At 39.3% G+C, this 25,954-nt stretch overlaps 1 protein-coding gene across 8 annotated transcripts in view; it reads left to right on the top strand.

The window, feature by feature from the left end:
• The first annotated feature begins 4,842 nt into the window (after positions 1-4,842).
• The window catches only part of tead1b (TEA domain family member 1b), a 49,527-nt gene continuing 28,415 nt past the window's right edge, over positions 4,843-25,954 (top strand). For 4 of the 8 annotated variants that reach the window (XM_061038055.1, XM_061038047.1, XM_061038033.1 and 1 more), the window contains exons 1-3: positions 4,846-5,026; positions 5,482-5,604; positions 19,183-19,435. In XM_061038055.1, the coding sequence (XP_060894038.1) occupies positions 19,279-19,435 (157 nt within the window). In that variant the 5' untranslated portion in view covers positions 4,846-5,026; positions 5,482-5,604; positions 19,183-19,278. Of the gene's footprint in view, positions 5,027-5,481; positions 5,605-19,182; positions 19,436-25,954 lie in introns of all 8 variants that reach the window. The other 4 variants (XM_061038025.1, XM_061038016.1, XM_061037999.1 and 1 more) reach the window with 3 other exon arrangements.

The following is a 25,954-nucleotide window of genomic DNA, read 5'->3' as shown; positions in this document are numbered from 1 at the left end:
GAGATTTTCATCTGTGAGCCTTGAAAGCAGCGTTTATTTGAATTATGCCAATTGGTACATTGTATTCATAAACAGGAAACTCTGAATACTACTGTAACATTTATTTCTTCTTCTAAATATTTTCCATGATCATCCAGCACATGAAAATGAATTCTTTAAGCAATTATAAATCTTACAGTATGAAAGTATAGATTTTGTTTTTTTTATATTTATTATACCCAAAGTGCATGTTTTTTTTGTGACATATATATAATGAATGTATTTGCAGACAAACAAAGACATGCAGTGAAACACTAATCCAGTGTATAAAATAATCAGTAGCTCTGCTGACTGGGATGTGGGCTCCCCCTTTCCTTTTCATTTAAGCAGTAAGTGGCCCTCACTAGTCCTGCTCTTATCTCTGAATAAAGCGAATCAGTGTGGCTGGCTGAGCAGTCAGAGCACAGAGCCAGGAGAGCACCTGGCCTTACACGGCTATCTGATTAGAGGAGGTTACAGGCCAGGCTGGCCAGACCAGGCCAGGCAGAGGCTGCAGACCTGCAGTAAAAAAAAATGAACTAAAGCAGGCTAATTCTATTGCACTATGAACTCCCTTAGAGGCTTAAAGCAGAAGGTTCAAATCAAAGCAATGTGAGAGCACACACCGACCTTATCAACCCAAGAGTGAGGAATGATGTATGCAAAGGAGAACTGGAGCGTCACTGGTCCATAACAGCTGATTGGTGCTCCCCGAATAATTATTTTATGATTAAACTGTTATTATCTACGACGCCCCAAAGCTTCCAAATTGGCTTATGAAACAGAGTAGTCCTCTGACATATTTTATCTCAGCTGAAGTTAGAATGAAGAGGGACAGAGAGTGAATGCATTAGTATAGGAAAACTGGAAAAACACACTAACATTAAGATAACAAATGGGTTTTGGATATGTCCTGCTTTTTTCCATTTTCAGTTTTTATGAAAAATAACCAAAATAATCAAAATAAAGCATATAAGACCATATGCATGCAGAGTAAAAGGATGCAGCTTAACATTGCATTTAACTAAATTGAAACATGTTTGAAGGAAAGAGGCTTTATTGTTAAGATGTATTGAATAAACAAAAATTGAAATTGAAATCATTGCAGCTAATAGTTTTAATAACTTTACAGCCTATACGATGTATTGGGCATTGCATGAGATATTTATATTCTAGTTTCATTCACAGGTAGTCTTTGTGAAGATGGATTTCGTTGGATAGTGACATGCTTTGAAGCTGCAGCCTGTTGAAGTATAAAAAACCTGTTATGGAATGTAACCAAATGTACATGTTTGACAAACACATGAAAATAAAAATCAGATTACGCTACTCCTTTAAAATGTATTGTATGATATCAGATATCAGGAGCAGCAGCTTGTTGTGTAGACAGAATGTGTTTTTTATTACAGTGTTGCTCCTGGATGTCCGTGAGGCTGTTCCAGGTCTGGGTCACTTCCATTAGCTTGTTTTTGTTCGGTTTGGGGAGAAATGTGACCATTTGAGGGCAAAGACAACACACAGTGAAGTGTAAGTGCAGTACAGAAGAGTGTATCCAGGTAATGCAGGAGTAGTTGCATGTCCAGGTTTCACTTTTTGCATTGGTGTAAGATAAGTAACACCATGTTTGCAACCACATTATTATTGTGCTTTTAGCAACACAAGTACCACAGAATAATTAAGACTTTTTTTTCATTGCTTCACTCTTTATTTATAAAATGCTAAGCCCTACTGATTTTTTTCTGAAAAACTTGATGAGGAAGAACGTTTAGTTGATGTTGAATGATCAATCCCTCCAAGGTTGAATGACCCGCTGGCCAAAGTGAATAAAACCTTCTTAAAAGCCCTGAATGCTCAATGTTTACTGTGTTTCATCTTCATTCTTAAACATTAAATCTGTCTCTAAAGAGTGTGCACTTGTGCGCTTTCAAATAGAGTCAACTGAAATGATTTAGGACTTGAAGTGGGTCATGCTGAGGTCTGTCACAAAAGAGATGTGATAAATCCTGGTTTTAAGATCAACTTGATCTCAATTTGTAGTTATTTCAAATACTCATAAAAAAAACAATTACAACCAGATTTTTACATAAAACACACAAAGTTGAAAGAATAAAGCATAACTGGACAATAGATCCCTTAATGTGACCCCCTGGTCTGGGACATTAATGTTAACTAATGATATAGTGTGCTCAATGATAGAGAAAAGGGACAAAGTGAATCACCTGACGGAGGGAAATGCTAATGTCGTTAGATGTTTAACAAAACAACTAAACTTGCCTGCTTCTTCTGCTCAGCACTTTACATCTTTGGATTATACAACAATTATTGTCTTGAAGTCATCAAATAAATAATGCAGAAGAAGACAGGAGTGACTCAGGATCTGCTTTGTGTTGAAGAGGTGTGTGAACAAGCAGATGTGTGGATCTCACCTGCCTCTTATAAGTGAAACATTTGAACATCCGACTCTCCCACTCCCTCTGACACGTTTGTCTGTCTTGTGTCATTTTCCACCTGTGCAGCTTATACCCCTGCACAGCTCTCGTGGCCACACCCTGTCACACAACAGCTGAGTGGCTGTGCGTGGACGTCCTTGTTGTTAGGTGGGCTCAGTGGGCGAGCTTTGGGTTCTGGTGAAAAGTAATTTCTTCTTCACCACAGTCAGGAATCAAGAAAAAAAAACAATAAGTGCACAGTGAACACAGAAAAAAAGAAAAAAAGAATGACAGGAAATCATATATCAATATTTTAAGTGTAATCATGTGGCTCAGTAACCTACAAAATCAGTCTCCTCTGCTGGATGCGCTGGCACTGAGACTTCTCATATGAGAGCCTTTTCTGACACACGTGACAAGATTATTTTTAACATGTCGCTTTCGAATTCTGTCAGCTGATGAATTACCACAGTTATATCTGAGCTCCTGGAGTTACAAACTGCTGCTGCATTCATCTTTGGAAAAAAGAAAAATCAGGCAGGGGTTTCTCATTTAAGATGTCCTAGATACAGCTGCCTCTTGAAGATTAATAATTTGTTATTGAGGGAACAGACAAGCCCCAAGACAACAGGGACAATGATATGCAGCTGCTTTTAAATGGCCACTTCTGTTATAAGGAGCATTTCCAACAGATTATGGAATACAAATAATGAAAAATGCACAGGCAGTCAGTCCTGTATGAAGATAATTTAAATCACACACCCTCCTGTGTTTCTCTCTCAGCTGAACATGCACAGACAGGTGTTAAAATGTGTTGATGGATGTCCTCAGAGGGGCAGTCGTTTGTCTTTATGGATCCTTTTCTTTTGAGGGATTGGTGTCAAAACACTGGCTTCTAATAGATGACTAGTTCAGACAAGACCTCAGTTGTTTCTTTGACTAGGTTTTGTGTCTGTAACCGTTCGAACTTGCACTTGTAAATGTGGCTGACAAAGCATTTTTAAATAGAAGAGGTATGTAGACATATTGTTTAAAATATCTCTATTTTCAAACTGTTGCCCGGCAGCAAACATTTTGTTTCCATCGGTTTTAAGATTTTAAATTGAATGGATTTTAGGATGCCACATTAACAAGTATGATGCCATCAATCAAAAAGCTGTTTACCCTTCAGAGTTTTTCCACACCCTATCCGCATGACTGCCTGCTTCAATAATCTGTCCTCTGTCCTGTTTGAATTTGGTCAGTCTCATGAAGTCATGCCACTGTCTGTAAGTCCTGTATGAACTATGGAAGCCCCCACAAAAACTGAACTCAGTTTAGGGCGTCCATAGCATAAAGAATGTATCCATTAAAAAAGAATGCATTTGGAAACAGTGGTTTCTTGAGGAGAACGCTGAAACAATTCTCTATAGGAAGTTAGACACTGACCTCACACCTTGTAAACACAATCTAGCTATGCTGTGTTCATGATCAGTTTTTGTCTCAAATATTTTCTTTCCAACACAATGGTGATTACTGCACAAAAAGCCCAAAAATAAATCTTTAAAAAAAACAAAACAAAGGGGATATGGCTGGGGATCAAGTCATCTCTCTTCACTAAAGGTCAACTTATGTCTTAAATAAAGGCCTTTGTAGTAGGCTGTATATTATTATCTGGTACCCTTAAAAATATTTTAATTGGCTTTATTTTATACAAAGATAGACTGGGAAGTTGATTAAACCCTGAGGAAAATTGGTTACGATTCTTGAGAAAAAATTTTGTAGGCTAAAGAAAAATACATTTAGTGGAGTATCGTCGAAGTAGGCTATTGAATTATTGCATCTTTAGAAACATAGCCTACTGTAGCCTAATATTAAAGATGTAGGCTACAGTAAAACACCTGTATTCCAAATCTCACTTCAGTTAAAGTAGGCTACAACATGACATTATTAACATTAAGACATTCGGCATATTGCAAATGTAATTAAATGCTGTAGGCCTATGTAAAACTATTTTGAGACTAATGTCAAAAACTCGTCAGCCTAGTGGAGTAGAAATAGGAAACCTAAAGCCAGTAAAAAATGAAAAAAGTCTAAAAAATAAAGGTATACGTACCTTAGAATTGTACATTAAAATGTACTTTTCATAACCGGTAACTGGGCTTTGTATGCTTGTGTTTATCCGAGAGGGACTTACCTGTCAATATAACGGTAACGACGGTGATTCCAGTACGAGTTGCCTTCACGGCCGAGAAGCTGTAATCTCTGAGTTCTGCGGTGTCCTTAAAGGCGTCGTCGGTCCTCGGGATGTTTTGTACCCTCCCTACCCCTGCTGCCTGCTGCCCAGGCTGCCTGCTCGGGGCTCGGGATGACGCCACCTCTCGCTCCGCCCCGGCGCAAACTCGCTCTTTGCGTTCATTTCATTCCTCTTCTCATTCCGAGCATTCTTCGCATCTCTGTCAGTGCGCGAAGCGATTCACCTACACCTTTCCTGGCTGGCCCAGAAACACCAGAATAACTTGACATAGTATTAAAAAATACCCTGTAACATCCCATTACCAAAAGAAAGGGACATTTTTATATGAGATATCAATAACGAGGTAAGTTTCAATGGTAGTTGCAGGTATCCAAACTGGTTGTAGACTTCTGTTCACTGGTTTAGTTTACAAATATTGGACAATTTATAAAAAAAATGTTGGTTTATTTAGGTGTTTTACTCTTTATCCCATGGCGGGAAGTAGCGTTAGGTCGTCTGTTTCCATCGCAGAGATAGATGGCCGATTCTGATCGCTGTTGCAACAGGGTGCTCACTTTGAACACTCACGGTTGTAGCCTATGGCTCTGACATAGCAGCGAAAATCTTTGACATTTTTCACATTTTTTGAAAAGAAGCCCGATCCTACGCCCCTATGAAAAGCCTCAGATGCCGTGTTGCCCCGTGTTAGATCCGCAGAAACTCCAAGAAGGATTCAGGAGGAACTAACAACATTACTGCACGAATATCAGTTTTTTGACAAGATGACGGTTCTAAGCGTTGCTGTTTTGCTCTCCGTAGTTGGCTCAGCCGGGACTTGTTGGACCATTTTCGGACCACCTCGAAGGGAACACCGTGGAGAGACTTGTTGCTTCAACACGTTTTGACGGTGCCTTTTTTTTGACAACGCCATCGAAGTTAAGAGTAAGTAAAGGTTTTTTTTTTTGTTGTTGCTGCTGCACGTTTCTCTCAGCAGTTCGTGTTGTGTTCTCCATGTTGTTACTGTAACTATCGACTGAACCGGAGGGAAAGGTTAGCCCCAAACTCCTGCTCCTCCTCAGTGTTCCTTCCAAATTAAAGTCCAAAATAATGCACTTATCATCGTTTTTAACCTACGTTTTTCTTTTAAATGGATACTAAAAGATTCTAGCGTCATCCTGTTGAAACCTAAGTCATTTTAAAATAAAGTAAAATGCATATTTGATGTTTATGTTTTGGGGTGTAGGCTACTTCATTGTTTTCCTTTACCTTACTCTACTTTGGGAAATGCATGGTCAGCTAAAACTAAACTCCCCCCCCCCCCCCAACTGTCTGTCCAGCTGTGTGTGTGGGTTTGTGTGTGTGTGTGTGTGTGTGTGTGTGTGTGTGTGTGTGTGTGTGTGTGTGCGCGTGTGTAGCAAAGTTTCTACTCCTTACAATGGATTCAGTCACATAACTTTTTTTTAGTGAGAAAAACATAGCAACAGTTAGCAATAGTAAAGTGTGGATGTGTGGATGCACACCCTGTTGCACCAAAAACTTCAACATCTGCTCTCTGTGGCAGTGTTTTGTTGCTCCACTGAATATTTACCTCTGTAGTTGTCAGATTTGGTTTGCTCTGAACAAATAGCCCAGCCAGGTCATCAGGCCACAGTTTACAGATCAGATATGCTGCTGTGATTCAATCAAGGTGTCCTTATACTTCACTAATTAAGCAAGGAATTACAAAATAAGTCTTGATTCAACCACATTCATACTCCTGTGAGCTCTCCAGTCAGCTGTAGTCTCACACTGATCCTGGCATGGCATGCTATCAATTGTTTTTCATATTCAGTTTAAGGAAAATAAGTATTCACCGCTCTCTGAAAATGAATTTGGTGAAAGTTGCTGTATTGTAATCAGCTTAGTAGAGGCTCGACATGACTGAGTGACTCATAGACCTGAACTTGCTTCAGAAGGAGGATCTTGAACAAAAATCTATTTTCCGTCCATAATACTTCAACAATTTTTTTTTTTGGACTGCAGCTTTTTGATTTTTTAATGTAAAAGGCACCTGTTTCTGGATACTTCACAAATGTATCTTACAGTCAAGTGCTGTTTAACATTTGATGTAATTCCCAAGAAAGAATAGACAAAAAAGACATATGAGACACAACATCTTTGATTCAATTAACATGAAAAGGGATGTTATCATTCCCAGGAAACCGTTTGAATGCAGTCACGCGTAACTCCAGACAAGTCCCGGTGTAAATCAGCTTGCTGGGAATAAATAACACTTCATAAAAGAATATTGAGCCATTATGTTTTCCAGGTTATGGACCTGTTGGAGGGAAGCCTGCATAACATTTCTGCAAGGATTATGTTGTGTTTGTTAAACTGAATGAGACTTCACCTCTTAAACTAGGAGTTCCCAAACTCCCATGGGCTATGATGCAGCACATTTAGCATGTAGTTTATTAAGAAGACTTCAGCATTGACATGTTTGCAGCTATGATGATACTGAGCATTTGTCTGTCTGTTTAATGATTATTCTTTATACTTCAGTTGAAGTTAATCGTGAGCAAAAGAGAGGGATTGAAATGAAAGCAGAAGCAGTTGAGTATGAGAAAGTGTAGTGCTGGGGTGGATATATTTAATCACAGTCGAAACTTAACATTAACTAAAACATTGTTCCTTCAGGTTAAGGTCAGAGGGCAGCACTACAGAGAGTGAAGTCTATCTGTGGTGAAGTGTGGAAAGAACACTGTGCTTTTGTGAAGCACAGAGTGGACCGTGTTACTTCTTGGAGCGAAGTGAGGCTGCTCTTTTCTCCGGTTGTCCACACTAGACGTTGTTCAAGGGGTTGTCAACTCTCAGCAGACCAGGTGATTTTGAAGATACATTTATTGGACATCTTTGCGCGTTATTCTGCGCAACGAAACACGACAAAAATATTGATTCATTTTGTGTTTGCAAATTCCCCTGTAGCTACAGAGTGTATTGAGCTTGGTATAGGAAAGGACAGCACATACAACAACACCTTTCAGCACCAAGGCAACACAAGTTCAAAGACATGACAAAGAGAGAAAGAAACATGAAGAAAGTCACATCACATAATTTCACATCACTTTTTTTTAACTAAAGTTATTCATACTGCCCACTGGCTATTTTTGCAGTCACCAATAGCTTAAATGTAAGAATAACGTCAAATAGCAATCATTAATAGGACAGTGAGATTGCACTCTTTGTTTGGTGTGAGGTACCTGTGTAGTCTGTGTGCGTGTGCAACAGGTGCCATAGAGCAGTGGTGTATTTATTTTCCCTTTAGAAGAAGCTTGTTCACAAAAACAGAATTTTAATTTACACTTGCATTAATACTATAGTAGTTCATATTAGAGTCCTATCATACGTCTGAAACCGATCCAGTCATGCATTTAAATGTAGTTTAAACTGTTACTAAGGTCATCTGAGATAATAGTTCTCAGGTTTACTGACGACTGACTTATTTAGACTCACTGGGAGTTTAGAGAAGGCCTTCTTTATAATATAATCTCTTTTTTGATCACTAAATGGACAAGACATTCACTTCATAGGGAAAACAGATCTTTAGAATCCTCTGTCTTGAGTTTTGTGTGTGTAAATTTTACCTTTGTTAACTCTTTCGATTAGTTTCTAGATCTTTAATAAGAAGTGTTTTCATTGCTGGATTACATTTTTTTTATTTTGAGGTAAAAGCTGTGGTATCTTTTAGAAAAATTGCTGTATGCGTGTAATCCATTATGCATGGATTACCAGAAAATTGATGTTAAAAATAAAAGCTTTATTTGCCTGAAATAAAGCAAATGTACCGCACGCATATTGCAAAGAATGTTTTCTATTTGTAGTACGGGCCCGTGACATTCCTCTTGGGAATGCGAACACATTATGTCCCGTATATAATTGAAATGGTAATTCCCAATAATATTTTTTTGTTATGAAAATCCTGGGCTAGAAAAAGATCTGTGATCTGTAATTGAATCTGGCCGCAGAGTCATTAATCGTGTAACTAGATGTGATGTGTGGCAGAGGGAGAATCACATCAAAACATCAGTGTTCTCCTCGGTCAAAGCCTGCTTTAAAAAGAGGACACTCCTGCAGGCTTCCAGACTGTGTGTGCCCTGAGGTAAACCCTGGTGTAGAAAGGGAATTTTAGAGTATGCGCTGCTGCTCAGCAGTTTGAGCAGGGCCCACTGAGGCCAGCCGAGAGTGCCACCAAAAAGGAAAAGCTGGCACAAAGCCACTGACGTCATCTAAGTAAATCTGCTTCAGTGCTGCAGCCATAAAATGACTGCCAGCTACCAAATGCACTTTGGCCCTGTCAACCACCTTAGTCAGAGCAACACATTTCTTTTTTCCCCTCCTTGTGCATATTTTTGGAAGACAGGCTGAGTTCAAGTCCCATTTTGCCTGAGAGCGGTAGTAGACTTTGTGGTTCAAAAGAAACAAGTCATGTTTGATCCTCTATACTTTTATTTAAAGCACCATTGATTGAACTTCTCCAATCCCTTGAAGTCATACCACTGTATTATTACAGCCTTATAATTTTTACCATATGGCAGTCATGTGGGCTGGGAAAAAAAAAGCATTTAGACAGCATAATGCCTTAACCACTCATTATTGACATAAACTGCTTCAGAAGTTATTTTGACACTCGGATGTGCACTTCTTCTTCCTACTCTTATTTGAATAAAAAGACAAATGAATAAACTGTTTGTGATCACACAGATGAAATGCAACATATACACCATGAATCATTTGATGAGTCAGTTTCTGAAACCACGATAAACAATTTGAGTTCTAAACCACAATGAAAGCAGGAAATCTCAGCTTCAACAACTTCCCCTCTCAGTGCTGCCCGGGCCATAGTAGTCGTAGTGATGTTCAGCTTCCCACTAGTGAAAGGAAACCCATGGAACAAAAGGCACACAGTCACTTCATTTACTGAAACTGTGTATAATTTGTGGCTTGTATTCAAATACGGGTTATTCAGTCTGTTTGGCACCGTGTTCCCCAGTCGTTGCTTGTAATAAATTCCCACAAGACCTTTCATCAATGGTCGCTGTATTGTTATCATGGGCGACACAGATCAGGCAGGCTCTCTCTGCCCTGAAGGTGCCCTGGATTCAGTGGAGGCACAGATAAACTGGAGGGTGAGCTCCCAACATTAATATGCAGGCTGTTCCTGCTAAATTAGTTTGGAATCTGAGCCCAGGACACAGCAATGGAGCATTGTCCAGACTGTTTTTGTCTCTGTTTAGTCTGTTTAATGGACCCAAATAGTACACATCTTCAACAAGGAGTCTTGTTGGTTTATAATTAAATCATTGGCATGGATTAGCTGTGCTGCTAACCAACAATACATCTTTTATCTTTCCAGTTTTCAGAGTGTCTATTTTTTTTGTTTGTTAAAAAAAAAGTGTAAGATGTGTTCAATTTGTATTTCTTTAATGTCTCTCAGGGAACTTTAGCTACATACATTTCGGTTACTAAAGTTACGGTGGCAGACCTCTGATTCAAGGCAGTTCTATGCAAACAGAAAAAATGTCTTAATTAATTTAAGCACCATTGAATATATACTCTTTGTTACAAGTTAAACTATGTAGCAGAGCTGTGAATGTACATTTCAGATTGTAAGATTTCAGATTCAGTGTAATGCAGCACACTTGTACCTCAGAATAAATTATTCTTTGACAGTAGTTTGCCAGATCAACCATCCATATTACTGATTTGTTGGCGGGGTTGTCCAAAAATGAGGATTGTCTCGGACAAATCAGCATGCAGTGTTTTACCTCCAACTTTGAAGTACTGGCTTAGCTCGCTTGGAACCTTGTCCGAGGAGATAAAAAAAGTACCACAAAAAAGGCACCCGATACTGTTAAAACTGTTTCCAATGGGAAACCAGAAATGTAGTAGAAAATTTCCATTTTGACTTATTTATTGAATTTATTGGATTACTGAAGTCCACATATATCAACATGTCAGAAATGCGCATCTATGTAAATATGCTGGAATTAGCATCAAAAACGGCATCCATCTTCCTAAGGCAGGTGCTAACAGAAAAAACATCAAACAAATCTACAATATATATATATTTTTTAAATGTACAGTCTACAGGACAGCACACAAAAGAATGCAGCGAGTTTCACATCCAAAATGAACACATTTGTAACACAAGTAATAACAGAAATAACAGGCAGAAACCTCGAGCTAAACCAGACTCGTGTTGAACTGCCGTCTGACGAAACTTATTGAGGTTGAAAGGCGAGAGAGAGGGAGAGGCAGAAAGAGAGAGACGGAACATACATGAGTAAAATAGATTTATTACTACGATGCCAGTAATACTGGTTCAAGTATGTGTCGTATTAGCAGTAACAGCTAAGTAAGGCTGTGGCTCAGTTGGTAGAGTCGTCTCGATCCCCAGCTCCTTAGACAACATGACCGATGTGTCCTTGGACGAGACACTTAACCCCCGAATTGCTCCCGCTGCTTCGTCATCGGCGTATGAATGGGATGAGTAACTTCTGATGGACTCAGTACATAGAAACCTCTGCCATCAGTGTGTGAATGTGTGTGAATGGGTAGGTGTGACATGCGGTGTAAAAGCACTTTGAGTAGTCAGAAGACTAGAAAAGGTCAAGTGAGTTACCATTTATTATAATAAACGGATCAGTCTAACATAAGTATTCATCTATAATGTTAATGAAATGGGGAGGACTGATTATGTTAATTATAGAAGTAAAAGTCAAGCAGTTCTAAGATTCACTTAACCATTTTAATAAAAGTAATAGAAGTAGGGCTGATATTAATAGTTGAAGCTGTTAGATTCACTTAAGCATATAATAATGATGATAGACGTCAGACTAGCAGTTGTAGTCGAGGGGAGTGGGGGGGGTGGTGGTGTGGACAGAAGCAGGCTGTCCACACCAATGATCCAGAGGCACTTACGAGAGAGAGAGAGAGAGAGAGAGAGAGAGAGGAGCTCAATGTGCCTGGTCACCCAGCAGTCTGAGTCAATAGCAGCACACACTTAAACATTTCTTTAAATGGTGTCTAGCGAACACAAAGCAGAACATTTGTTGGGTACTATTTTCAGCTTCAGTTGAATACACATTTGCTGCCCTTGTGGGTCTTAAAGGTCCCATATTATGCTTTTTCTGGTTTTATATGCTCTTTAGTGTGTTTTCCAAGTGTCCTGTGCATGTTTAGGCACATCTATTTGCAAAAATTCAAAGTCCGCGGAAACGCAGCTTCTCCTACGTCCTCCTGTTAGCTGTAGCATTAGCTGCATGTAACGCTCGGTTCTAGCCCCCCTCGAAATTGTTTTGTCAGTGTGACGTCTTGTCAGTGTGAGATCACTGATCTAAGCCCATTGTCTCGTTGTGGCAAGCCCAGCAGCTCATGTTGTACGCCCGTTAACTTGCATGCCCACGATATGCCGTAGCCTGCGGTAGCACAGTAGTGCTAAGGTGCTAATGTTTTTGCTCTCCGGCCCTCGGAGCCAGAGTGGCTGAGCGACTGACCAATTACGGCAGAGCCGACAGGCCGACCAATCAGATCAGACTTGGCACACGTGGGGACTCTGAAAGTGGGCACTTCAGAGCCTTAGAGAGAGAGTCAGAAGCGAGCCGGTGCATGGAGCAGCAGTTCATGAAAACAGACACTTTTTAGAACTTTAGCTATTGTGAATACTTTAGTAGGTACATAGATTAAATATATGAACCCCAAAAAGGGCATAATATGGGCTCTTTAAACCTCAGTACTGTGCGTGTGTACGACTTAAAATGAAAGTGCCCATGTTCATCATACAGAAGGAGCATGTCCAGTCCAACTGAGAGGCTCTCACCTATGTCTTAAAGGTGTGTCTTTTACAGTGGAACTCTATGTGACAGAGATTTCCAACTCTGTCCACTGTCCTGTCTCTGCAATAATGGCATAAAAAAAAAGCCCAAAAATAAATCTTCAAAAATAAAATAAATTGTTAATGTATTACAATTGTGTAATCTTTGTATTCTCTCATCTGTGTTTACTGCTTTCATATGGAGAGACTGTGTCCTAAATTCACCTCCTTCACTTTCTTCTCTTTGCTTCGTCTTTAAATGTAAAAGTTTTTTGTTAGGAAGCTTCCACCAAGAACAACTTAATGTCTATAAAAGTAAAACATATTTCCATTCTTGTCTTAATTGCCTAAAAGGAGCAAATTAACAGAAACACTAGACAAGAAGTGGACTTAGGTTCAATTGAAAAATCAATATATTTACCTGTATGGAATCAAAATTATGTTACCAATAATATTATCTGAAAATCATTTGTAAAAATATTTTGTTAATGCAGCCAAATTCCTCCTAAAAGTCAACTCACATTATACAGAAATGGTAAGTACTAACAAAAAGACACTATTCATTTTGTCAGTTTCACCAGCTGCTCAGTACGTCTTTTAGAGGCAGTTTTATTTATATTAGTGGAGTTCGGTGTGAAATGCAGCGGTTTCTAAGAGAAAAAGAAAAGCAGAGGCAAAAAAAAAAAAAGTACATAAGGGGATAAGATATGGCTGGTGAGGAAGAAGAAAAGAGATGAGCGTCAGTGTGAATTGGCAGAGCTAAATGCAAATGGTGGCCTTCATGCTCATCACTGTGATTTGTTTTTTCATGCCCATCCGCACGCGTCCTGAATGAGCCAGCGGCCAACCCTCGGCCTGCGCTGCTCTCATAACTGTCAGGAGATCCTTTATCTGACGGACCTTTATTTACAGCTTTAATTTCCTGAGCTTTATGTGTTCCGCTCACACTCCACACCACTGTGACACTGGCACACGCTGTCTGGAATGCACTGCACATTTTTGATAGGCAAATGTCTCCTGAGCTTTCATTACATTTCATGTTTGAATGGTACACTGTTTTATTTATATTTTTGTATTACCTACAGGATACGGGCACATTTTTTGTCGCTTAGATACACAGTTAATCTTCCTCTGTTGTTCGGAGTGAAATACCTTTTTAGACATGCATCTTTCTGACCTGCCCACATATCTGACGCTGTCCAGGTCATGTTGTTGCTACCTGTTTCTCAGTCTGCGGCAGGTGGAGAGGGCTGCTTTGACAGAACCTGTAAATCAATCCCATTCTCTGGTAAACAAAGATTGATCCCACAGTGGTCTGATGGTTACAGGGCACTGGGATCCAGGCCTCACGTTTGAGTGGGATGATATCAGACAGATTCATGGCACCTAAGCCTGTCGGTTCAAAGAGGCATGAAATAAACACCGGGCCATTGCCAATAACAGAGACAGCATAAGTGAGATTTCTAGCCTCTGCAGTGGACCTTCGGAAATTGGTATTGAAAACCTTGTTTATTCATTCGTCTGTACTCCGTATTATTCATGAAACCTAAAGGAAAATTCAATACACAATCAATAGTTTTGTCCTGACATTCTGGCCAAGTTTAATTGTGACTTACTGTGTGAAGTCTGGTTGAAAGTGACTGTGGTAATTAAAAATGTTCCTATTACGCTCTTTTATTTTTAAAATGAAATTGCAGTATTCTTTAATAAACTCTGGGCCTCATATTCACTGCTGCACCTGTTTAGTTGTTTTTGATTTATTCTAAACACTGGGTGCATGCATCAACTTTACCTTGAGTGTTAATTTCTTCTGAACAAATTAATTTCAAATAGTTTTTCTATTCCAGATTTTTTCGTTCAATTATATTTTGCACGCTCCCAGCAACCGCCTCTCAAGGCCCTCAAAGACCTGCTGTCAAACACTTCATTCCATAAACATGCTCTTCCAAGGTGATTAATTTGTTTGTGACAGAAACTAAATGGAATTTCAGCAATGTCTGTCATTTTGAATGACCTTAGTTACGTGTTGCTCAAAATGGAATACTTCTGACATTGCTGTTGTAATTATGCAAAGGCCAGAATATGTCTTTACAACATGTGAATGTTGAGTTTTGAAATCACATGGTAATTATAGTTTTACACACTGTGGCCTTAACTACTGTGGGCCATTATGGGGTGCACAAAAGTCATTCACAGAATCATTATTGCACCCTCTGAGATAACGGCACAAAAGAACTCCACATGGAAAATTACATTTGAGACCTCTCATCTGCTATTTCATTACCTTGCTCTGTCTGATGGGTGAAATGGGTTCTCTTAATTTAAGGAGCTGGATTCCAGCTTGGTGAGTGGTTTATGTAATCTCACGGTAAGAGTGATTTCCTATAATGCCATGTAACAGCTACTCTGCTTAGCTACCATATTCACTAATTGCATTGCAGGCCATCTTCACCCTGCATCTCACAAATAAGACCATTTCTATGGTGCAAACCTGCAAAGACAGAAGTATGCACTTATCTTTGAGTCACAAGTGTTTCTACGGGTTACGTTCATACCTTCTTTTGACAGACATAATTAGTCCGTACATTCTACAGTGCTAAGAGACCGTCTTCATTGAAAACGCTGCCAGGCCGTCCACATGTTGCACGAGGCAGAAATATCCAAGAGATGTCACAGGCTGCAAAAAAAATCTACTGAGGAAGGGGATGAATTCAACCTTGTGTTATTTACGGAGTCGGAAAATTACAATAGACATATATTCATATTTCAATAATTGAGTAGTTTTTTTTGTCTACCTGTACTTTTTAAGGAGTTTTTAAAATAAGTAATTTTACTTTACTTATGTATATTAAGGGGGAAGTATTGTACTTCGATACATTTTAAATAGCATCCCTTACTGAGTAAAAAAGTCAAATGTAAAAAGGCAATAAAGGAAATCCAAGCATTGCGTCAATTACATACTGTATGAGCCTTCCCACACACAAGGACAATACCAGTATAATCTTTCTTTTTAAACACTGGAATCAAAGCGAGAGTAGTGATGCCACATAACGTTCAAAATATATGTATTGTTGCATTACACTTTTTATAAATGGGTTCCTTTAATTAAACAACCTTTTGGAGAGTCATATTGTCTTTTCATATGTGCACTACATCCCCTCAGGTATAAAACTCAGTACTTTAAGTCAAATAAAAAAATTATTATTTTTGACTTTGACTTCTTTAGATTTGTAGACCAGTCATTTTACGTCTACTTAAATCATGCTTAATTCGGGTAACTGTACTTTAACTTAAATATAATCGTCTTATATTCTATCTATCCCCTGGTTATTCCAGTGTTTAATTGAGGACAAGTCAACAAGTCCCATCTTCTGAGAAAATAGGTTAAAGATATCCATTCAAAGACCATTATTGTGGATGATATTCTGTTTAGTAATTTGGGTATGTAAGAGTCAAAGATTAGCAGTCACTGTTTACTGTGCACACATGAGTAACCCAACCCCTCACCCTTTTCCTCCGTCTGTCCCAACACTCATTTCCTCTTACATTATTCCATCCCATCCCACATCATGGTGGTAATAATTGGACATGTCATAAACCTTATGGTAGTTTTTTATAGTGCAGCATTTAGGAACACGGATTGGAGGAATGAAAATCAGGGGAATAATAATCGCACCTACTGTATATTCCAAACAATAAAAGATTTGGACCATTACTGGTACAATATAAATTCTGACATACAATATGTAGCAGGTCAATTCATGACGCACAAGAACTAAAAGTATTTGGACGTCATCAATCAGAACACTGATACATATAATCTATTAAAGAGACAAAGTTAACAATGTATGGTTATTGTATTTGTATTGTTATAACAAAGAAATGTATAAATCTCTCAATAGATTATTTATGAATGCTGGATTGATGCTAGTCTGCAGCCATGATTTATTCACGTTCATATGACCGATTCGTCTGCACATTCTCCACACATCTGTTCTTTGCATCATTTTATTTCTGCACACTGCATCTCAATTTGTTGAAAGCTTATCACAAAGTATCCAGTAAAGGTCAAGGATGAAAGCACAGTAAAAAATATTCTTATTTATTTTGTTGTTCTTGACTTTACATTTTTTCAACTACTTCTTGAGTATTTCACTAATTTTTCCTGTGTTTTTCAAACAAGCCTCAAAAAGTTTTACAAGTGATTTAAGAAATCCATAGGTACGAATATGAAGACTGTAAGTAAAAAAAAAAAAAAAAACATAGCGGTTTGAGAAATTTCCAGGAGTTTTGTGCAAGTGTAAAAGCTCCAAAATTATCAATCAATTAATCAATCAGTCTTTATTTGTATAGCGCCAATTCATAAAAAATGTTATCTAAAGACGCTTTGCAAAAAGCAGGTAGAAGACCTTATGCATTGCTTTATTACAAAGTCCAAACATTAATCCATCATGAGCACTAAGACACATTTAGCAAAATTAAAGTGGCAGGGAAACCCTTCCTTTAAGAAGCAGAAATCTTGAGCAAAACCAAGACTTTTCTATTTCATGAAAGAAAAGCCCCAGGAGAAACATTGATTATAGTTTAATTTTTGTATAGTTTATCTCTACCGGAAAATGTGGGACAAAAAGCTTGTGCTTTTAAAAGTCTTCTTGAGTAGATTATATTTTTAAAGCTTTATTGAATCATACTTTCCCCAACGCTGTTAGAGAAAATAAATTGATAGTTTTTAAGCTTTTAAAAATAGAACTTAAACTCAGCATTTGACTTGAAAAGAATGGAAACAAATAACTTCTTCATCCTCCATCTTGGTATGAAAATGAAAGCTGGAAGTGATCCCAGTTCAGAACAGTTCATCATTTGGTTGGGATGAGAGGAGCACATCTAGAAAGAGTCCCGAGTTGAAATGGAAATTCCCTCCCCTCCCTCATCAGTTTGTGTGTTCATTCTGCAGTGTCAGCAGTCAGCACACAAAAACGGGATTCAGTAAAAGCTCTCTCTGCTCTCTGGGAGTTTTTTCCCCCCCCACCAACAGCTTGCTCCCATCCCCCCTTCCCCCCTCACAAACTGACATGCAGGAAGAAACATATGCTGCTATTCCCACTTCCTGACAGCCTGTGCTGCTTGAATGGGATCTTGCTCATGGAGGAAGCAGTTGTCTGGAAAGAGTGCAGAGCTTCAGAAAAAAAAAAAAAAAACTCACTGAATTTGAGTTACAAGTTTATGGTTACAAGCGGAAGACAGAAACTTCTCAATCTGTTAAACATACACAGCAGGCATTTTAATAAATGCTGGAGCTACTTAGATATATGTAAGCAAAACATCGTCCTTTGTCATTATGTTAACAGGACACGTGCAGACAGAGTATACAGTAGCCATGTACTCAGATATATTTGACAGAGATTACAGAAAGTTACATGTCATGTATCGCAAAATACCATGACAACTAACACTTTGGGTCGCATGGTACAAGTTACTCAGGAGCAGTTCTAATTTCTTGTAGATGTGTGAAACAATATAAAATGCATCTTAAATAATCTAGTATAGATCCACTTGTTGCTTTGTCTCTTCTCAATGAACTGCTTGGAGAACTGGCCTTCAGAAGATGTTCCTTTGCTGTATTCTTCTTTGTTGTTTTGCCTTAGAGCAGGCTTTTTAAAACATCCACTCCCCTGCATTTTTTTTTTTACCCATAATTAAGACTTTTTTGTCTTACATGCTTTGATGTATCTGTTGTGTCCATTTCCCATGAATGGTAGAAATCAAAACATTAAAGGAGTAATATGTAACTCTGACCCGTAGCATTTAAACTTGGTACTGTAGTCCAAATTCAAACAACATTGGAAAGAGCTGTCTCCCCCCCATATGCTGTCATGATGTGACAGTTCAGGCTGACTTGTTACCTCAGCTGCACGGATAGAGCCTTAATATTTTCTTCCCTACATTCATTCCTATAGTATACTCTTGCTGAACCTCAATGAGCCTGTGATTGGTTTTTGGAGACAAGTCTTGCTTGCTGAGTTACACCAGTAACACCTGGAAGCTGCCCACTTAAACCATAATCTGACCTATTGGTCATTAAAGACTTAAGGATCAAAATCTTTTGTGCAAGGGCACCTTAGTAGCGGTGTTAGTAGAACACACGTCTCACGGTTGTTTAAATAGCTGTTAAAATAAAGCTTAAAGCAACATTACAGGTGATGAGCAATGGTACTGTAGAATACCAGCTTCAAAATGTCAGAGGAGGCTTCAAACCAATATAACCTGAACGTCCACCATGGGTTTGCTTCGTAACTTTTTAAACCTGTACAGTGTTTTGTGGACTCACCTCATTTTTCAGGCATGGACTTCATACCCCATCTGAGTCCAAAATACTCAGCTTTTCTCAAACAAGTCAAAAATGAAACCATTTATCCGGTGTTCTGTCATTTAATAAGAAGCAAGTGCTACAAGTCCATGAGAGAAACTGTGCAATTGTTAAACCCCATAACATCCACTGTAAATCAAGTCAACAACATTCTTGGCAATGTCCAAGCTTGTTTGGCGGCTTCTACTCCATATTGTGCTCTCAACTAACCATGTGTACTGTGTTGTTTTGGAAGCAGATGTCCACTGTTCTGCTGTGTAGAGTAACTGTTTGGTTGTGTTTGTTTATTTGGGAATTCCAGGTCTCTCCCTAGTCTGCTCCAGGCTTCAGCTTGGAGAGCCCAACCGCCACGATTGATCCCAGCAGCTGGAGCGGCAGCGAGAGCCCTGCCGAGGACATGGAGAGGATGAGCGACTCGGCAGACAAGCCTGTAGACAATGATGCAGAAGGGGTGTGGAGTCCTGATATTGAGCAGAGCTTCCAGGAGGCCTTGGCCATCTATCCTCCTTGTGGACGCAGAAAGATCATCCTGTCTGATGAGGGAAAGATGTATGGTGAGTGTAGTGTGTGTGTGTGTCTGTCTAAGCAATATCTGTCTTTCATTAAATAGGAAGCTTCAGCCAGGAAGCTGGGTAGCATAGCTTAGCAAAAAACAATCATAAGAGAAGGAAACGGCTAGCCTGGCTCTGTCCTAATGGTACAAAGTCGGCCTACCAGCAGTTCCAAAGCTTATGAATGAACATTTTTAATCAACGCTGTTTAATAAGCCGGTTGTGTGACTTATTTTTTGCCACTAAAAGTAGCTCTACCTCGCCAAGAAATAAACTGAACGTAACTCTACCTGTTATTTTTTTTAATTAGAAGTTTATACAGTGTGTAGTCACTGCTGGCTGGACTATGGATCAGTCATTAAAAACAGTGAATACACATAAAAATAAAAATAAACTACCAGAACATGGCTCTGCCGGGTAATACAATATTAAATGAAGTGCTCTCTGAGTCTAACTGTACAGCGTCTACTCTGGTTCAAAGTAGTGCAAGTTTGTAAGTAAAGCAGCATGAAGTATAAGTCAGTAGCAGATGGTACTGCGGCTTCCACCAGCTGTGCCCCCTCTCCTCCCTCCATTTCCCCCCAGTTCCTGGCTGGATGATATCATGGAAAGAGGGACATTTTTTTCTCTCTGTGGTGTTGGACTGTCTCACAGCCTGTCAGTGTCAAGTGAAAGCAGAAAGCCCCTCAGAGCATTCGCCTGCAGCTGTCATGTGACCCCGCCGGCCAAACGAAATGTAAATTCTAGGAGTTGCAGTGAATCCCCTCAGCTGCCACTACAAAGATGTGGGCTCAGACAACAGGACCCTCCCCACTGTCTCTCCCTCCAACTCCCCCCACCTCCAAATACAGAGTGAGGCTGCCAGAGGCTGTCCCTCTACTGTGGACTAAAGCATGACAATTCAGTTTTACTAGAGTTATAAATGGGCAGAGCTAAGTGCAGGCTGCAATGTTACAGACATTAGTAATATGATGCAAATGCTCAGCTTACTGGTTCACTATTGCATTAAAAAATGAAAAATATTCTTTTGAATTTAGTCTTTTTGACAAATTCCAGAGCAAGCAGGAATTCAGTGAGACTTAATCAATTTGATTTATAGCATCAAAAATCACAATGCCAAAAACTCTCTAAATATAGGTTGTAGGTGCTTCTCTGAAAATCTTTGACTCAAACAAGATGGCTACATATATTGATTAACATGTTTAGCATTAATAGAGGGAAGAAAACCAAACGACATCTACCGCATTGCTGGAAGAAATAGGATTTAATACTCAAGTCTGTCAAGACTTGAGTATTAATCAAATTGAGTGTCACTGAATTCCTGCTTGCTCTTTTCCTGAACTCTAAAATATAAAAACCGAAAAATAAAGCAGAGAGAATGGTTTACTTTTTTTGGTCTTGTATAAACCTAAAATATCTGCTGAAGAGACAAATGTGGTGTTGAATAAGACTTCATCCTGCCAGATGTGCTCTGTATCTTGTTACATATTGTCTCAATAGCAGACAAATCGCTCTTTTTTTTAACATATCAGAGTAAGATAGGTCTGTTTAGCAGAAGACATGATTGTTTTATCATGACAGGACACTTCGTTCATCCTTGCAACCTCACAGTAAATGGATGCTATGGCTTATTACAATGTTTTATGTAAACTCTTGTGTATATGGCACTCAGTTTGGTACTTAATGTATGCATAGGAACCAGGACAATCTAGAAGTACAGTGTAGATGTAATAACCCATGCTTTGTTTGAACGTCTGAGTGTTATCAATGGACTCTGTGGTGTGAATATTTTGAAGTATGCTTTGAATGGAGAAATTGGGGATTGAGTGTGTTGCCTGAGGATACTGTGGCATGTGACTGACCTTCTGACTAACCCGACTCTACTCCTGAGCCCCAGCCACAACAATGCAATATATTTAGGTTTCTTACTTGTTTCAGCCAGTCCGATGAAACGATAATGATAATTATTGTGATCTAACTAATCATTGTGATAGAATTTTTCTCAACATAACAAATGTTTGATAGATTTAAACCTTTAGTTACACCAGAAGACATGAGGCTAAAACGGGCAACACCACAAAACCTTTTTCCACCATTTGAAACAATATCGATGTTAGAACACACTAAAGGGAAAAAATGACCAAACGCTACAAGAGAGTGTTAGTGGACCCTCAGCCTCAGAATCATTATCGATGTTGACTGATATGACATTTTCTATCGTCATAACATTTTTTTGTCATATCTCCCAGCCCTACTAATATTTTTTCATGTTATTATTATTTTGTTTGCACTTTAATGCTCATACCTGTAGATTGAAGTATTTTGCCTCATCTGAGCCACCATGTCCAAAAGGTGGAAAAATACAAATCACATCTTGTACAGTTGTGTGCATAACTGTTAAATATATTATTTTACATGAGTTATATTTCTAATAGGTAGCTAGGAGAATGACATGATGAATGCCATCAGAAATGATCATTAAAAAAATAAAGTGGTCCTCAATGCTGCTACAAGAGATTTATTTGTCCGGGGGGAAAAAAACAGGGATTTTTCTTTTAGGGGGGGAAGGGTTCATTTTAGCATGCGGAAGCTGATACTGCACTGTAATCCAGGTTCCATAGGGTTTATAACATGCAGATGCACACACACACAAACACCACACAAAACCTCCTGTGGCATCTGAGATGAAAGTTGGCTACAAGGAGGACAGGTATTTTGTAGTTGAGAGACCCTGGGGATGGCATAGTGTTCCATCCACAGAGCTCAACACAAGAGGAGCCGCCCTGAGTGCCCTTAAGCCCTTTGTTATCCTGGGGTAGAGTGCAGTTAATTAGCAACAGTCTCTATAGCAACTGTGCTGCAGCACAAAACAATTTCTAATTTCTGCTTCTTAGCTTATTGTGGTGTTTACCTGAAGTGTTTCGGATGTGCTGAAACCAGCGTTGGCTGGCATTGTGCCCCTCCTCTCAGGCGAAGGAAGACACCACATCTGCATAGGCTGCATCACTGGCCACTTTCCATGGCCCCGGAGTTTACTTCGGAGAATATTTTAAAAACTAAAGTGAGATGGAGGCCACCGGCCCCCAACTAAAGGCCTAAGCCTCTGGACTTGCATAATTCACCTGCTGTGCAAGGCTGCATTCATTTAACCCAGAAATAGAGTTGATAAATGAAACAACACGCTTCACCCAAATTGTATGTTTATTCATTGAGTTATGTATTTGCAGTTGCCCTGCAAGCTAAGTGACTTGGGTGAATTTTTCTCAGTTGCTGCTGAAAAAAGAGAAAATTTAAAATTTATTACATTTACTCACAAATAAATATGTAAATACATGCTTTACTTGTAGGCTATACCACAACCATGATATTGTCTTGTTACTGTGGCAGAAAGGGCAAGGCGCCCAGTGTGTAATTTAACATTTTCTTTCAATATATTTTGTGGTAACACAGTCACCTTTCAAGATAATTCTACAGTACTTTTTCTGCCTTTGTTAGTGTGTATATTTTATATTTGGTTACTCCAAACAGTATTAACTAAAATAAGCTTTAATTGCTGGCTTTTATCCCAAAAGCAAGTGTGACTTAACTGCCATCATAAACAGGTGAAATATCCCCATATGTTGTGAAATTCACCTTGCTGGTAAAACCATACCTCTGTCTACATTTGTCTTTTGATATAAAGCTTTTCCTATTACCACACTGCTGTTTGCTCTGCCACCTCGTCAGTGATCTAGCTCAGACCCCTCCTGCGGGAACTAAGTGGCACTTGGTTTGCAGAGATGCCAAGGATGAGTTAGATATAATGAGCAGACCTGGCTTGCCCCCAATGGCCCAGCGCTGTGCTCCTCTGGGGCTCGTCTCACCGGGCCGAGCATGCTCCGAGACAGAGCGAGCGGACCTGATCCTCCCTGCTGGGTGGATAATGAGGAATTCTGGGATCAGCTCAGGCTCCCTGAGTCACCTACATTCACTCAGAATGGAGTGTGAGGAACTTCAATGCAGGAGAGGCATCACACACCTCCAGAATAATCCCTCATTTGTTCCCCTGCCATTGTCAGTGTAAGACTACCGTGTTTTCACACACATGGTAGTGAAAAAAGTCCAATTATTTTATGTCTTCTTCAAAAGGAATAAGTGTCGAGGGTGTAAATTGTATTGATGCAGGTATGATGAGGGAAAGAGGAAGTCATTTTGAATTAAGAGTGAAGAGTTTAGGGTTGTGACAAACTGGTTATATAGTCATTGTAGGTCGCTATGGAGATATCCCGCAATTTATCCAGAGCCAGGAGTCAAACATGAGAACGGATCAACGAGTGCAAATTAGGGCCAGACCGATACGGGATGTTTGGGCCGATACCTTTATTGATATTGAAGAAAAAAATATTGGCACATATCTGCGATAAGATTGGCTGAGACTAATAGCCACTGGATAAGCTAATATCAGCTGATATAATCGGCTGGCCGATTAATCGGTCAGGCTGTTGTGCAAATTGTTCTGTCCTTTTATGAAGTATCATTTTGTTTAGTTTTAATCTGTGTTGGTAGTGAGCTATGTGACCTGATCACAGTAAAAAATGTTTTGCTTATTGGGACAACACCATTATATCGCGTGATTACAGTATCATAAGTGATTGCGAATATGAACGCATTAACCCCTATGACCCCCTTCTCCCCCTCAAAGAAGCCTGCAATGTGATACTCACTCATTTCTTTGGTAAGTAGGTGTGTGTGGCAGCTGTTGGCGTGGGCTCAATCTGAGCCGTCGTCTGTAACAAATAGCTATTTAACACTACATTTATTTACCTGCCACTGTGGCTAGGAGGCTAAACAATTGGTGTTGCCTCATGTGTCCACTTGAGCCAAATGCCATCTGATGAAGACATTATTGCAATTATAAGAGATGGGTATGGAGTAGCCTCGCATTAATGGTGTATCAGTTTATAAACCATCCCTGCCTTAAATTTAGTTTCTTCAGCTGATGACCCATGTGTGTGTTTCTGTGGCTCTGAATTTGAAATGAATGAGACTCAGCCCCAAAATGGATTCACATTTTTACTCTGTTGCTGAGCAGCAGAATTGATTTCGAAGTGCATATTATTTCATGACACTCTGTTCAGGGGGCAAATTTCAGCTCTGACTTTTTCCCATGTTGTGGTAAACAAGGATGGCATATTGTGTTGTGACTCGTGCTTGTGATATTCCTGTCTCCTGCCCACTGCCTCATGTTTTTGGGGGGTTTACATTGACAGGGCTTCTTACAAGAAAAACAGTAGGGATGGGGCTCAAAACCCGGTTCTGCATTTTTTTAGAACCTGAAAATCAATAACGTTTTCAGCTTATTGATACTGCTATTGAGTCTTGTGGGTCCTGTAATAACCTTAATGTAACATAATCCTAGGTAAAGTCACGTCATTTAAATCAAAGGAAGAAGAGAAATGCAATTTCTGTTTCAAAATAATATCTTGTAAGGGGGGGGGGTTACACAACCTCCACGGCCGAGTACACCAAATTCAGGTTGAAGCGAGAAACTTGAATAAATATTGTTTTTTGGAGGAAATGTGTTTTTTCCCCCTCCATCCTCAATAACCAGTGGTCATAGATGTGTTAGCAGTAGTGATACCAACTGTACTGTGATGGGATGTTAAAGTGAAAGGATCAAAAGAGTATCTGTATTTAGTTTATGTATTGGATATCAATTAAAGACCAGTAGCGGAAATTACTTTTTCAATTAAACAGTTTACTCTAACACACTAAAAATGTTACTGAGTGTAAATCTGAATTCTAAATTATAATTCATGCTTTAGAAATGTTTTTGCAGCTTGTTTTTCCAGCAGCTAGAGAAAATGCTCAGTGTGATTTCCTGTCTGTCAGTTTGGAAGTGTTTGCACTGCCTTGTTGGAAAGCAGGCTGTGGCTCTCTGCCTGCCTGAATCAGGAGCACATGGGGTGTGTCCCTGCTCTGAGGTCTGTGTGAGGCCCTCTGAGGCGGGCCTTTGGTTTCAGGTTGCATGTTCCCAATTGGCTGCTTTTGTTTGACTAAAACACAGCGGTGACACTCTGTGCTTCTTAAAGATGCAGTGTCACTTTCACGCTCTCGTCAAGAAATCATCAGTTTGATGCTGATTACATCATACTCTATTGATGAAACACTTTTATTCTGATGAGATCATCTCACACTGATGGGACCATTTTGTGTAATCAACATGAATGGAATCTGAATGCCAGTGTTATTCTCCCACTGCACTCCACTGCAAGTAGAGACGCTCATCTGTTCCTCTGCTGTTTGTGAAATACGGAAAGGTCTCTCAACACTGAACAGCTACCCTGGAAACAAAGGGGCACTGTTTCCACAGCCACACAATTATTACTCAATGCTGTGTTATGGTCTGACCCCGATATCATATGTGACCAATCCTATATCTCTATAACTATTTTTGTTTTGTTTTCCCCCTACAAATACCTTAAAGCTCCCGTGAGGAAGCTTTAAGTCCTGATGAAAATCTAAGCCTGCTTTCTCTTAAAG

This window comes from Labrus mixtus, chromosome 1 (genome assembly GCF_963584025.1).
Source record: "Labrus mixtus chromosome 1, fLabMix1.1, whole genome shotgun sequence".
In the NCBI taxonomy this organism is placed as follows: domain Eukaryota; kingdom Metazoa; phylum Chordata; class Actinopteri; order Labriformes; family Labridae; genus Labrus; species Labrus mixtus.
The sequence above is the reverse complement of the archived record's forward strand: the minus strand, read 5'-3'. Positions and strand labels throughout refer to the sequence as shown.